Source organism: Anoplopoma fimbria, chromosome 21, assembly GCF_027596085.1.
Source record: "Anoplopoma fimbria isolate UVic2021 breed Golden Eagle Sablefish chromosome 21, Afim_UVic_2022, whole genome shotgun sequence".
Lineage (NCBI taxonomy): Eukaryota > Metazoa > Chordata > Actinopteri > Perciformes > Anoplopomatidae > Anoplopoma > Anoplopoma fimbria.
In genome coordinates, this window is record NC_072469.1 from 6,831,360 (window position 1) to 6,843,491 (window position 12,132).

Below are 12,132 nucleotides of genomic sequence, written 5' to 3' on the forward strand. Positions count from 1 at the left end.
AGCGTCGGTAATATTGGAATATCTTCAATAACAGGCACTCACTTAGGTTAAAATGTGTCATGCAGTGCTATTTTAAAGGCTTTATGCATAGATCTGAGACCATGGTCTGAGCTTACCGTGTCTTCTTGATGATCAAAAGCTAGGACACTGACAAATATCACATCTTCAAGTGAAGGTATTAAGTCATTTTAATCCTTAAACCTTAAAGTCAGAGTGAGTTGAGTGAAGTGGAGCCTCATTACCATATCTAAACATGAGCATCTACTCCGTGTCAGTCACTTTATTCAAATCATGCAGTCATTTATGTGTCTCCCTCTTCTGAACCCACGTGTGTCTCTATTACATTTTATTGTGTCTACTGTGATGAAATGTGTGTTTGAGCTGCAAGAACAAGGACACAAATTCAAGAAGAAACATTTTTTTTTTTTTTATATTTCAAAAGAATCTAGGAACATAATGAAAAAACCAAACACTGGGTCTGAACATCCAGACAATTGAGATCCAAAAATACATTTTCTTAGGAAATATTAATTATATACAAAACATAAAAATTTATATTTTAGTTTGGGCCCCTCAACAGGGTAGCCCCATTTTTTTAATATTTTATTAATAAAAATAAACTTTTAAATATTTAATCCACCCATAACTTCAATTGAGGCAGTTTCAACATTGAAATCAAACAAGATTCCAAAACAACTTAATCCGCTTTGCATTTGCATGCAACAACAACTGTACACCCTAAGTCTTGAACTTGCATAAAAAACAAAAGGCCAAAAAAGTCTCATGATGCTGATTCAAAACTCTTAAGCGCGAGAGCTCTGCAGCTGTGTGAGTCTCTGCCTTAAAAGTTCACTTTTCCTCCTCAGCTGCTCTTTGAGTGAGAGGAGTCTCTGTTCGTCCGACTGCATGCTGTAGATGCACTCTGTGGCCTTCTTCAGGATCACCACCTTGGCCGCCTTCTCGTTGTTGGCCACCTCTGGGATCTCGTCCCGCAGGGCGAAGAAGCTCAACTTGAGCTCGTTCCTCCTCTGACGCTCCAGAACGTTATGAGTCCTTCTCTTGTCGTAGTCCTCCGTGTCAGACGTCCGTGGGCTCGAACACTTGCGGTTGCTGCTGATCTGTTTGAGGACCCTGCTGTGGCCGCCACTTCCGCCACCCCCGCTGTTGCTGCTGCTGCTGTTGTTGTTGTTGCTGCTGCTGTTGCTGTTGCTGTTGGTTTCCAGCTTCAGCCTCTTGACAGCCGGCTGCTCGTGCCTCATGGATGGATGGGCGGCGTAGTTGTGCTGGTGGGTGGAGACGTGGCACCTCTTCAGCACGAGTGGGCTGGGGTGCCTGTTCTCTGCGGGGCTGGGGTCGCACCGCTTCACCGCCTGCCTCTTCTCCACCGTGACCACGTCGATCTCCTCCTCATCCTCCTGGTCGTCTTCCTCCTCCTCCTCTTCTTCCTCATCCTCCTCCTCATCATCATCTCCATCCTCATCTTCTGCAAGACAAAAAAAAAATCAAAACAATCACACTCTTGATTCAAGGAGGCAGTTTATTCACACACACACTGCATGCCACAGACGGAGGGGGAACAATCTCCCCTTCCACATCAGCTGATTGCTCAACATTTCAGCCTGGAGCTCCTCTCACAGCAGCCTACTACACAACACGTCTCCACCTCCTGCCAATCTGACTGCACATTACATCAATTAAAAACAAGAGCTGGCCTCTTTTAAGTTAAAGTTTGAGGTCATTTCTGATTATTATTCTGAGACTTCACTGAACGTGGTACTTCACTGGGGACGGGGGACTTCAGAGTGAGTTATTGGATTATTATCCACACATTTATATTGACATTACCGTGAAAATACAGTTATATTTTGTCCAATATCTTAGTGAGTTGTCAAAAACACACACATGTTCACTGTTTAGACACTCAGGGGGAAACTCCTAACTGCACAGAGGGGTGTGTCATTGCATGATGGGTGCTTACCTGAGTCACTACAACTGCTGCTGCTGCTGCCGCTGTTTGGTGGTGTGTCCAGCCCCAGATCCTTACTGGGCGGCGTCCCGGAGCTCTGCTTGGGCGTCTCTGCTATGGGGTAAGGGAACACCACGGATGGATCAATGCACTCTGCAGCAGACGTGTTCAAGTCCTGCAGGTAGCTGCTGTTCAGCCTCCAGGTGGGCTCTGCTGCACAATCCCCCCCGGACGCAGACTCCTTCCTGGCGGCGTGCAGAGAGGCCAGCCGCTCGGAGACGACCTTCTCCAGCTTGGCGGCTGCAGAGAAGCCGCTCCACATGCAGTCCTGGATGATGATGGACTTCAGGAAGGTCTGGGAGTAGTCAGCGTCGCAGATGATGCTCTGGTTGACCGCATCGTCGCCCAGAAACTCGGTCACCATCTCCAGCTGGTCCGCCGTGGAGGGGAAGAGGCTGGACAGGGACGGCCGGCGGCTCGGGGAGAGAGGAGGGGTCGGCAGGAGCTCAAATTTCTTCCAGATGTCTTCACTTGGAGCAGGAGGCTGAAGCTGCTGAGGGTAGAAGTCCTCCTCCTCGTTGTCATAGTAGAAATACGGTTGCAGGGAGTCATAATCATAGTCATAGTTTTTACTCAAACTTGAATTAAGCGGCATTTTGTCTCCTGATGGTGGTGGTGAAGCTGCAGAGAGAGAGAGAGAGAGATTGATTATTAAAACAAAATAAAAGAGAGGAGAAGGGAGGAGTCTGCAGGTTCAAAGCAGCTGCTTGGCACAGATCCTGCTCTGCAACATTGAAGTGTAAGCAACATCACATGGTCGCTGCAAAACACCGTCTGCACGCCTCGCATGCATGCAGCGCTGCAGGTGCGCAACTGGGAAACTGGTTGTAAATGAAGTTGCAAGAAGGAAAAGAAGGGGGAAGGGGGGCAATAATTTATATTTTTTTTTATGCAAAACTAGCGTGGGAATGTGTATTTGCAAGCTGCACAAAAAAAACAACATTTTTCCTTACCTTTTTTTTTTTTTTTTTTTTTTTAGAGGAGAAGACAAAGGCGAAATCGAGCCGAAAGTCGAAATCGAGCCGAAAATGGGTAGTAAAGTTATTCCAATAAGAAAGTTGCATTAAATCCTTCCACGGGGGTTTCTGCGAGGCTGTGTGTGGCATGCATGGGGAGTTGAATGGCAGCACCAGCGACCCGGTGAGGACGACGTACAGTCTGTCATCAGCAGCGTGAGAATCACAGCTGAGAGCTCCGCCGGCTGCAATAAAAACCGCCGCATCACTCCCCCGCGGCTCCGCGCCTCCGCTGTATCCCTCCGCGCGTTTTCCCGCGAAACCCTCACCGGTGTTAAATATGTCACGTGTGTAGTGTTTTAATGGCGCATTTATCGTGTTGGATAATTCACACACGATATTAAAGTTGGGTTGGACTACAAATGGGTGATTTTAGGGGGTTGTTTAGTGCTTAGATTGGATGTTTTCAATGCACGCCGGGTCTATTTTGGGTGAGAAGTGGGAGGGGTCATAGTAGAGGAGCTCCCATTGACGGGAGGCATGCAAAAATACTAATGTAGTAGTAGTAGTAGTAGTAGTGGTAGTAGGAGGAGGAGGAGGAGGTAATTAGGGCGAGTTGTTGTACTACTATCCCGCCTATAATAACCCCAAACATCTTATGCATGTTTTACTCCCATAGTAATCCTTCAATAAAGGAGATTTACAGGTGAAATCTGTATTAATTTACCTGCTTTTGCACAATTTAGCTTTTTATTTTGAAATCCCAAATGTAAGAAAGTGTTTGCAAAAAAATAACACATGCACGTTTTACTCCCATAGTAATCTTTCAATAAAGGAGATTTACAGGTGAAATCTGTATTAATTTACCTGCTTTTGCACAATTTAGCTTTTTATTTTTAAATCCCAAATGTAAGCAAGTGTTTGCAATAAATAACACATGCCAGGTATATCTCATGCATGTTTTACTCTCATAGTAATCCTTCAATAAAGGAGATTTACAGGTGAAATCTATATTAATTTACCTGCTTTTGCACAATTTAGCTTTTTATTTTTAAATCCCAAATGTAAGCAAGTGTTTGCAATAAATAACACATGCCAGGTATATCTCATGCACGTTTTACTCTCATAGAAATCCTTCAATAAAGGAGATTTACAGGTGAAATCTATATTAATTTACCTGCTTTTGCACAATTTAGCTTTTTATTTTGAAATCCCAAATGTAAGAAAGTGTTGCAATAAATAACACATGCCAGGTTTGCACAATTTGTGCAGCGATAAAGCAACGCAGAGCTCACAGGTGCAGGAGCTTATCTCGATCTGTCTGCAGGCACTGACAGCTCTGAATGGGCTGAAAACAGGTTAATTCAACAAGCAAGACACTCTCAGTAATTGCAGTTTTCATGGTGATGTATAAAAAGAACATGCACCAATAAGATATAATGTGTGTGTGTGTGTGTGTGTGTGTGTGTGTGTGTGTGTGTGTGTGTGTGTGTGTGTGTGTGTGTGTGTGTTTGATCCTGACAGTGTAAATGCAGCTTGGGTTTTTGAGGCTGGACAGATTGGTGCCAATTAACTACAGGAAGGAAGCAATTAAAGGAATCAGATGGGTACCGCAGTTGGATGGAGGTGCCCTCCTCTGCTGTGATGGGGAGGGGGATTAAACGGGCTCGGAGCGCCCTCTGCTGGTTCAAATGGTGGCCTCTGGGAGTGGACTGGAGCCAGGTAGGTGCAGGGTCAAACCATGGAGGTGACCTTAAAGTCCACAAACAATGATGAACTGGGGGATTATTGGCCGAAAGTAAATTTAAGAAAGATTGTTTGGTGTAAAACTATGAATATATATCGGTAACACAATAGTGCTGTTTAGTGGGTTAGTGGGGCTTTTTATTGGGGTTACTAGGTCATCTAATTTAAAACATAGAGTTCTGGAAAAACATTAAATGACAAATCTGACTTAGAATGCAGCCTTTTTAAAAAGAGAGTTGTGCTATTAGTTATCAAAGCGTTTATTAAATATATATATTTATAAGTGATCTATAAACTTTATATAATTCTGAGAGTTTGTTTATTTACAATGATCAGTTTATATTTAGTTTTCATTATGTAAGACGTCTTTCTACATGTATAACTGAAACAATAGTTGAGTTAGATAAATAAATGCATATTTTGTCCAACTGTCTTAAAACAAAAAATATATGCTGTGGATTTTGTCCCCAATCACTTACTGAAAATCACCTTTTAAAGGAATCCCTTAACAGCCTTTCAGTGTACATTTTGACATGTGAGTGGTATTTTAAGATAGATATTAAACATATGAAGCTGACCTTTATAAGCAAAGTGCATCTAAAGTTTGTTGTTGATATTGGAAACAGTTGTCCGAATTTTTTTTGTTGACATAACAAAGAGAGTTATAGGTGAGTTTATGCCTTAATATTTAACATTTTTTTTGTATACCACCATTATTATAGATAGTATGACAACCAACTTGTTAATAATAAAAACTAACACCTTTGATGTCTGTGCTTTTATTCTGTTCATGTTTTTAGGTCCTGAGTGCAACCACCACCCGTTTAAACAAATGATTAACTAACATTTATAAAATAACAAAAGAAAACATGTGTACACCTGCAACATTACTGTTGTTCTCTGAAACAACTGCCATTGCAGTGAAGCGTACAGACTTGGACTTAAATCAAATTATTGTATGGTTAAGACCTTACTTAATCCAAAAAGTTATTTTAAGGAAGTTATTTCTGCTACTTTGAAAAAAAAAAAAAATGTAGGCTTATTGTCGCAGTTAAAAAAAATAAAATACAAATTTCAAAACCTGAGATTCAATTTTAAACAATTACCCAATACTTGACTTTTTTTTTTAGACCTGGCCCTTTTTACTTATAACAATTTTAAGACTAAATAATATTTCATCTTTATTATAAGGAGTGTCCACAAGCTCTCTGAGGGATGTGTGGTTCAGTAATGCTCACTGGAACATAAGTGTCCACTTCTTCAGAGGAACAAATAAATTAATCATTGAGCGGACAAATGGAGGAGAGCAGAGAGGAGGAGACAAGAGGAGAGAGGAGAGATTTCTCTTGTTATCAGAGGAAGTGGAAAAGAAAACCTAGACTGAAAGAACAACCTGTCTCCTCTCCTCTGCACTCATTCCTTCTTCCTTTCCCTCCCTTCTCTCCTTTCCTCACTTTGCCATGCTGTGTGGAGGATAGCGATCATAACCACCAGACTCATGTGTTGCGGTCATTGTGTTTATCGACTCCGGATGTTTCTTGTGTTACTCTGTGTTTTCAGAGCGTCCGGAGACACAGAGGGGAGCTTTGAGACCGGCTGGCATCATTTCCTCTGATAAGTGGAGGCCGAAGGTGCTTTTGGAGAAGTTTGATCTCAGTGAAACTGACGCTAGCACTTTTGATGGACACAGTCTGAATACAGTAAAGTGCAGAGGTTTTATTTATATGTTTTGTCAATGGCAGAGATTTCCATCTAGTTTGGCAAATGATAAATACAGCAAAAAAAACTTCTGTAACATATCGTACATGAGTTTTATATAAGTGCTGCAAAAATCATATTATAAGGATCAATATCAGCCATTTAGGTGGATTAACAGTGTTCATACTCTACAGTTATTGGTTAATACAGCTCAGACAAATGAGTTCAGAAACTAAAATCATCTACTTTTTGTAGACTGCTTAAGATATCTCACCTACCAGAAAAACAACCAAGATGTACCAAATATTTTTCACAATACAACGCAAGGTGATTATTGCACATTTCACACTCCAATAATAGCCAAAGTGCTTTTTATATAAGACAGAAAACATGTTCAATAAGACATAAATAAGAGATATGATAATAATTAGTGTTTAAACCAAAATAACAGAGTACAAACTGAGAAATTAAAATGAAAGAGTTGAAGATAAAAGTGGTAAAGCTACAGAGATTTGTGATTTCTTCTGGTGTTAATTATATTAACTAAACAAACCACTGCGAGCAAATAAAGACGCAGTTAGGCATTCTTCTTATTGACTAATGGGTCGATTATATTTTCAATATATCAAATATTTGTTTAGTCTAAAAAGTGAATAATAATCCAAGATCATTTCCCTTCAAATTGTTTGTTTTGTCCAACAAACAGCCCAAAATGATAAGATGTTAATTTCTTTTAAATTATATAAAACAGAGAAAAGAAAAAAGCTGTAAACCCACTCAAACAATTAATTTATGATCAAGATAGTGATTGTTTTTTGGCGATCGAGTCACAACATCACAGTTACGATCTACATGAAAAGATCACAATAAGTCTGAGTCTGAAATCACTCCGTATTAACATATTAGTGCACTAAATTACTTTACACCATCATAATTGATTGTCAATTATATTTATACATATATATTGAGCTCAATAAGTTCCACAATGGAACAAAGGATTAATTGTAAATCCTACAAAGCTTATGTTAATTATGTTAAGACCTGACAATTGAATACTTACAAAAATATATATTTACTGTAATAATCCCCTATTAATGTAAAAATCCCCTATGTTACGGGTATTTTACTGCCCTAAAATCTGAAGATTTTGCCTTTCTATTGTAAGAAAAACTAGAATCTTTTGAAGACTTTCGATAGTTTTAGTGTGTACAGTGGATATATTATATTTAAATCCACCACTTAAACTTTTTTCCCCCATTGAACCCAGTTAGATAAATAACTGTTGAATGAGCCAGGACGACGGTTTTCACACCACTAACACCAGCTGTCGCTCTTCCCTTTGACTCCTCTCTGAACTTCCCTAATTTTCTGACCACAAATCCAACGTCCTGTGGTCTTTTTATATAAAGCACATTCAGCACATCATGCCATGTCGTTTCCTCTTCTGTGTCTCGAGTGTGCTAAGTAATGCTGACAGGAGCTCGTAGGTCATGTGGCAGTGTTTTCACACACTTCAATTCATTCATAGATTGAGAGCCTATCATCAGACACACATAGATGAACGGAGGGTGTGTTGGACACAGTTCAGCAGGAAATCAATATCTGTTCATCTTAGCTGATGAGAGGAGGCTGCCAACGAAGCAGTCACTAATGTGAGCGTGGCAGATCTGTCAGACTACTCAAGAGATAATTGGGTCATTAATTATTGACAGTGACAACGTCAGTTATTGACTTTACAGCTACAAGAACAAAACCTGCACTACGATCATAGAAACATACTGTTTGGTGTTTAGTTGAGATTTGATTTGTCGCTTTGTGTGTGCACAGAATCTAATCTATGCAAATTAAGTCAAATTAGCAGACACGCCCTATACAAAATCAAAATCAAATAAAGGATATACACAAATAGATTAAAAAAATCATTACAGAAGAGAAAACAGAAAGAAAAAAATTGTTATATATTCAAATAAGTACCATAGGATATTAAAGGAAGTTAAAAAAGAAAGATAAAAGTTGATTTTTGTGCTAACCGCAGTAATCTTAGTATAACAAACACTCAGAAATGCTATATTAACCTTTGTATTGTAACCCTTCCTAAAATAATTGTGTTTGCTTTACTAAACCTGATACTTTCTGCTATTTAAAGATAATTTTGGGGGTAATTCTACTCCATTTGATAGACAGGAGAAAGGCCTTAAAGGATCATAGGTCGGACTCAAAAACAAATATTTGAATATATACGAATGTATATCTAACCAAAAAGGGACTTTATTTTGACATGAACTTCCCCTTTAACCCTGTCAAGTGGTGGTTCTGTATTGATTAAACAAATAACAAAAGTTGTATGACATATATTAAGATATCAGTTCAATGTATTTACTCATCTTAACCATCCTCTTAATTTTCATGCTCAAAATATCATATATTCAAACAAACAAAACATCAGTTAAACACTGGAACTAGTTTTAAATTGATCATACTGATAGATCTCAAAGAATACTCACTTTTAGAAAACCGTAACAAGCATAAGGGAACACATGCAGGTTTGGTTGAAGATAAGCAAACAGTTGTTTCTCCTCCTAGTTATTAAAGCACTAATTCAAGGCAGATTGAGTTCACCTGTAGTGACTAGTTGACTCCAGACAGCACAGATGACCTGACTCCTCCTAGAAGTCAACATGGAAGAATTTCAACAGTTGTATAACAAAAATAGAAATAGGAAGAACTTTAAAAAACATTTAAAAGCATGTTAAGTTAACGTAACAGTCCCCTTATACCGAATGACAGATAAAAAAGCAAGTAAATATAGATGATATTTGCATCTTTACTACAAAATGCATCAGGCTTTGCTCATTTATGCCTGTTAACCCCAAATCAAAAGTAGGAGAAAGGGGCAAGAAAGACAAATTAACATGAGGGGAAGGCAGTTTTAACAGCACCAATCATATTCAGAGGGTCCATCCTTCTGTGAGTGGTTTGTGTTATCTGACAATGTCGCTCAAAAGTCTGAGAACAACATAAATCAACTGTGAAGAGAAACAGCTGGCGAGTGAAGCAGTGAAGAGGAGAGACAGCCTCCACATCGTTTACCCTCGTCTCTCTCCGCCTCCTTTGACTAAACCTCTGCTAGTTCCTCTCTCTCATGACTAACAGCGACGTGCTCCTTCAATGTCAACTCAACATCAGCTGCTTTATTTGATGCTAAATTTGAACATTTTACTCAAGTTGGAAAATACCAGTGGATGTTTCCGCTCCCTGTATAAGGCAGCTCATGATCTGTGTGTTTAAAAAGCCACGTTATTCATACTGAACTTTGTTTTTCACTTATGATTATTGACACTGAAAGAAAGGTTTTGTATATCAATGTGCAGTGCAATGTCATTAAAGAAACACCTGATCACAGTCCTATAGAGACAGGAAGTGTTGAGAGTTTGTCTGTTGATGTGAGTTACTTCAAACTGAACTGATTATGAAGTGAATCAGGTGTATTCAGGTACTGGTGCTGATAGCTGTTCGACCCATAAATGACCACTAGGGGGCGTGTTGTATCACCTGTAAACCTTTTTTAAAAAAACATTTAACTAATTAAAGACTCTACTGTTTTTGTGCCTTTGATAGACTGCTTTCTCTTCTGAACTGAAATACTATTGCTGCATTTGGGTCAATTATAAATGCTTATTATATAAATGTATTTCTGGTCTATTTCATTTGTATAATTTTATTTAATGCCATTTCATATCTTCTTCAAATCTAATTTAATTCTATCTTAGTTCACTGTTCATCGTTGCTTATCGTTTTAAATGTAATGCTTTTCTTGGACCATGTGACACTATTGGAATTGTCTCTGAGTTTGAGTTGTGCTTTATAAATAAAGTGGCATTGCCAACATTTGTCATTCATTAACAGTTAGTAAATATAAATGCTACTCATTAAATCACAGCAGGCTACTGCAATGATTCTAGTTTTGCACTTATTTAAAAATTCAACTATCACCATGTTTCTATATGAAATTATTCAAAACCCTTAAGCAAGTAGTTTTCTTAAAACCAATTCTTGCAAAGTATTTAGAAAATGTAATAAACTCTCTGCATCTATATCTCTGCCAATACTTAAAGTACTGGAATATATGTTTTGCCTGCTAAATGTCTGGCAGCCAAATGTCTTCCTAAGACTTCCTAAATTCTGAACATGTATAAATCACAAAACGTCTTCGGAATAGTAAATGTTAAACAAATAGGTGTTTAGATTAGTGATAAGTAACATCCGTTCCTCTTTAAACCCATAAAATAGGTCATCCTACTCCTTAAAAACACACAATAGAATATATGTAACAGAAGGGTTTTTTATAATCTGGGAAACTTGTAAACACAGTTCTCTAAATCGTAAAAAATGAATACTAAAATGGACACGCTCATGCCAATATGAGTGATCTTGAGTAATCAGCTTTTATTGCAACTGATAAAAATGAACCAACTTTGTGTTGAACTCCATGGCATTGTTATATTGATACACAAAGATACACATTAACTCAAAAGAGGTCCTGGCTGCTCAAAGACATTCATGTAAAGATGCCTGAGCACCACTCCCTGCTTTGTTACCCAAAACCAAAAAAACACACCTTACGACACAAGAAGGACACATGTGGATAAACGCTGCACCAAACACACTTCTATGAAAAAACAGGTTGTAAAAATCAATGATTGCCTTTTCAAAATAAAACCACAAAGTCCTCTATTATTGAGTTAGCAGTATATGTAATAAAATACTGACATTATGAAGCATTTCTATTGCAGCTTTAGGATTTAACACACAAAGTGTACTTGCAGGTACGGGCTCAATCATCTGACTTTAGTTAGGCATGTCTGCTCGTAAAAGGCTGTGTACTCCAGAAGCCCCTCAGGCACCAAGCAGACACACAAACAGCTCTGTGCTGTGACTGAACATTACTCACAGCTCTTACAACAGTAGCATGTGTTCACTTGACATTCACTGTAAACAGACCATAGCAGCTACCTGTGTGTGTGTGTTTGTGTGTGTTTGTGTGTGTGTGTGTGTGTGTGTGTGTGTGTGTGTGTGTGTGTGTGTGTGTGTGTGTGTGTGTGTGTGTGTGTGTTTGTGTGTGTGTCTGAGCATAAAGCTTAATGAGCAATCTTAAGCATTCATCTCATGTCGAAAACTTAATTCACTTTTATGTTGAAACAAATGTTGTACAACATGCAATTTGCAATTTATCTATCTTTCACAATTAAATAAGTTTCTTACCAGTGGAATAGTGTTTATTTTCTGGCATGCCTCCGAATCAGGATCGTGTTTAATGCCAAGTAAGTTTTCTCATACACAGAATTTTCCTTGGATTTCTTTTTTTGTTATCATAATCAACAAAGTAAGAAAATAAGTAATACCAAACTCAAGTCCATGTGAAATAGAAAAATATACAAACGAAAACATAATAATAATAATAATAATAATAATAATAATAATAATAATAATAATAATAATAATAATAATGATAATAATAAAATAAAAAGAGCCACACACAAACCAAGTCACCTAAAACATGAGTATGAGCCAACATGCAAGAACTAGTTTGTTTACATTCCCGGTTGATTAAAAAGGCTAAAAGCAGCATTTATTAATTGACGAGAATCAAACTCTACTGGCATAATGACTTATCTTTTGTACACACTCACTTGTTATTAGATATAT

At 38.3% G+C, this 12,132-nt stretch overlaps 1 protein-coding gene across 2 annotated transcripts; it reads right to left on the reverse strand.

The window, feature by feature from the left end:
- Window positions 1-356: 356 nt before the first annotated feature.
- On the reverse strand, window positions 357-9,039 carry myca (MYC proto-oncogene, bHLH transcription factor a). 2 transcript variants are annotated; one of them, XM_054622930.1, is made up of 4 exons: window positions 8,931-9,018; window positions 4,594-4,734; window positions 1,979-2,647; window positions 357-1,483 (listed from the first exon to the last, which is right to left on the reverse strand). In XM_054622930.1, exons 3-4 carry the CDS (start codon window positions 2,619-2,621, stop codon window positions 804-806), a joined length of 1,323 nt encoding a protein of 440 aa, XP_054478905.1. In that variant the 5' UTR covers window positions 2,622-2,647; window positions 4,594-4,734; window positions 8,931-9,018; the 3' UTR covers window positions 357-803. The 2 variants fall into 2 exon arrangements, with proteins under 2 accessions (XP_054478905.1, XP_054478906.1); XM_054622931.1 differs by lacking the exon at window positions 4,594-4,734 and having other exon boundaries at window positions 8,931-9,039.
- Window positions 9,040-12,132: the final 3,093 nt, after the last annotated feature.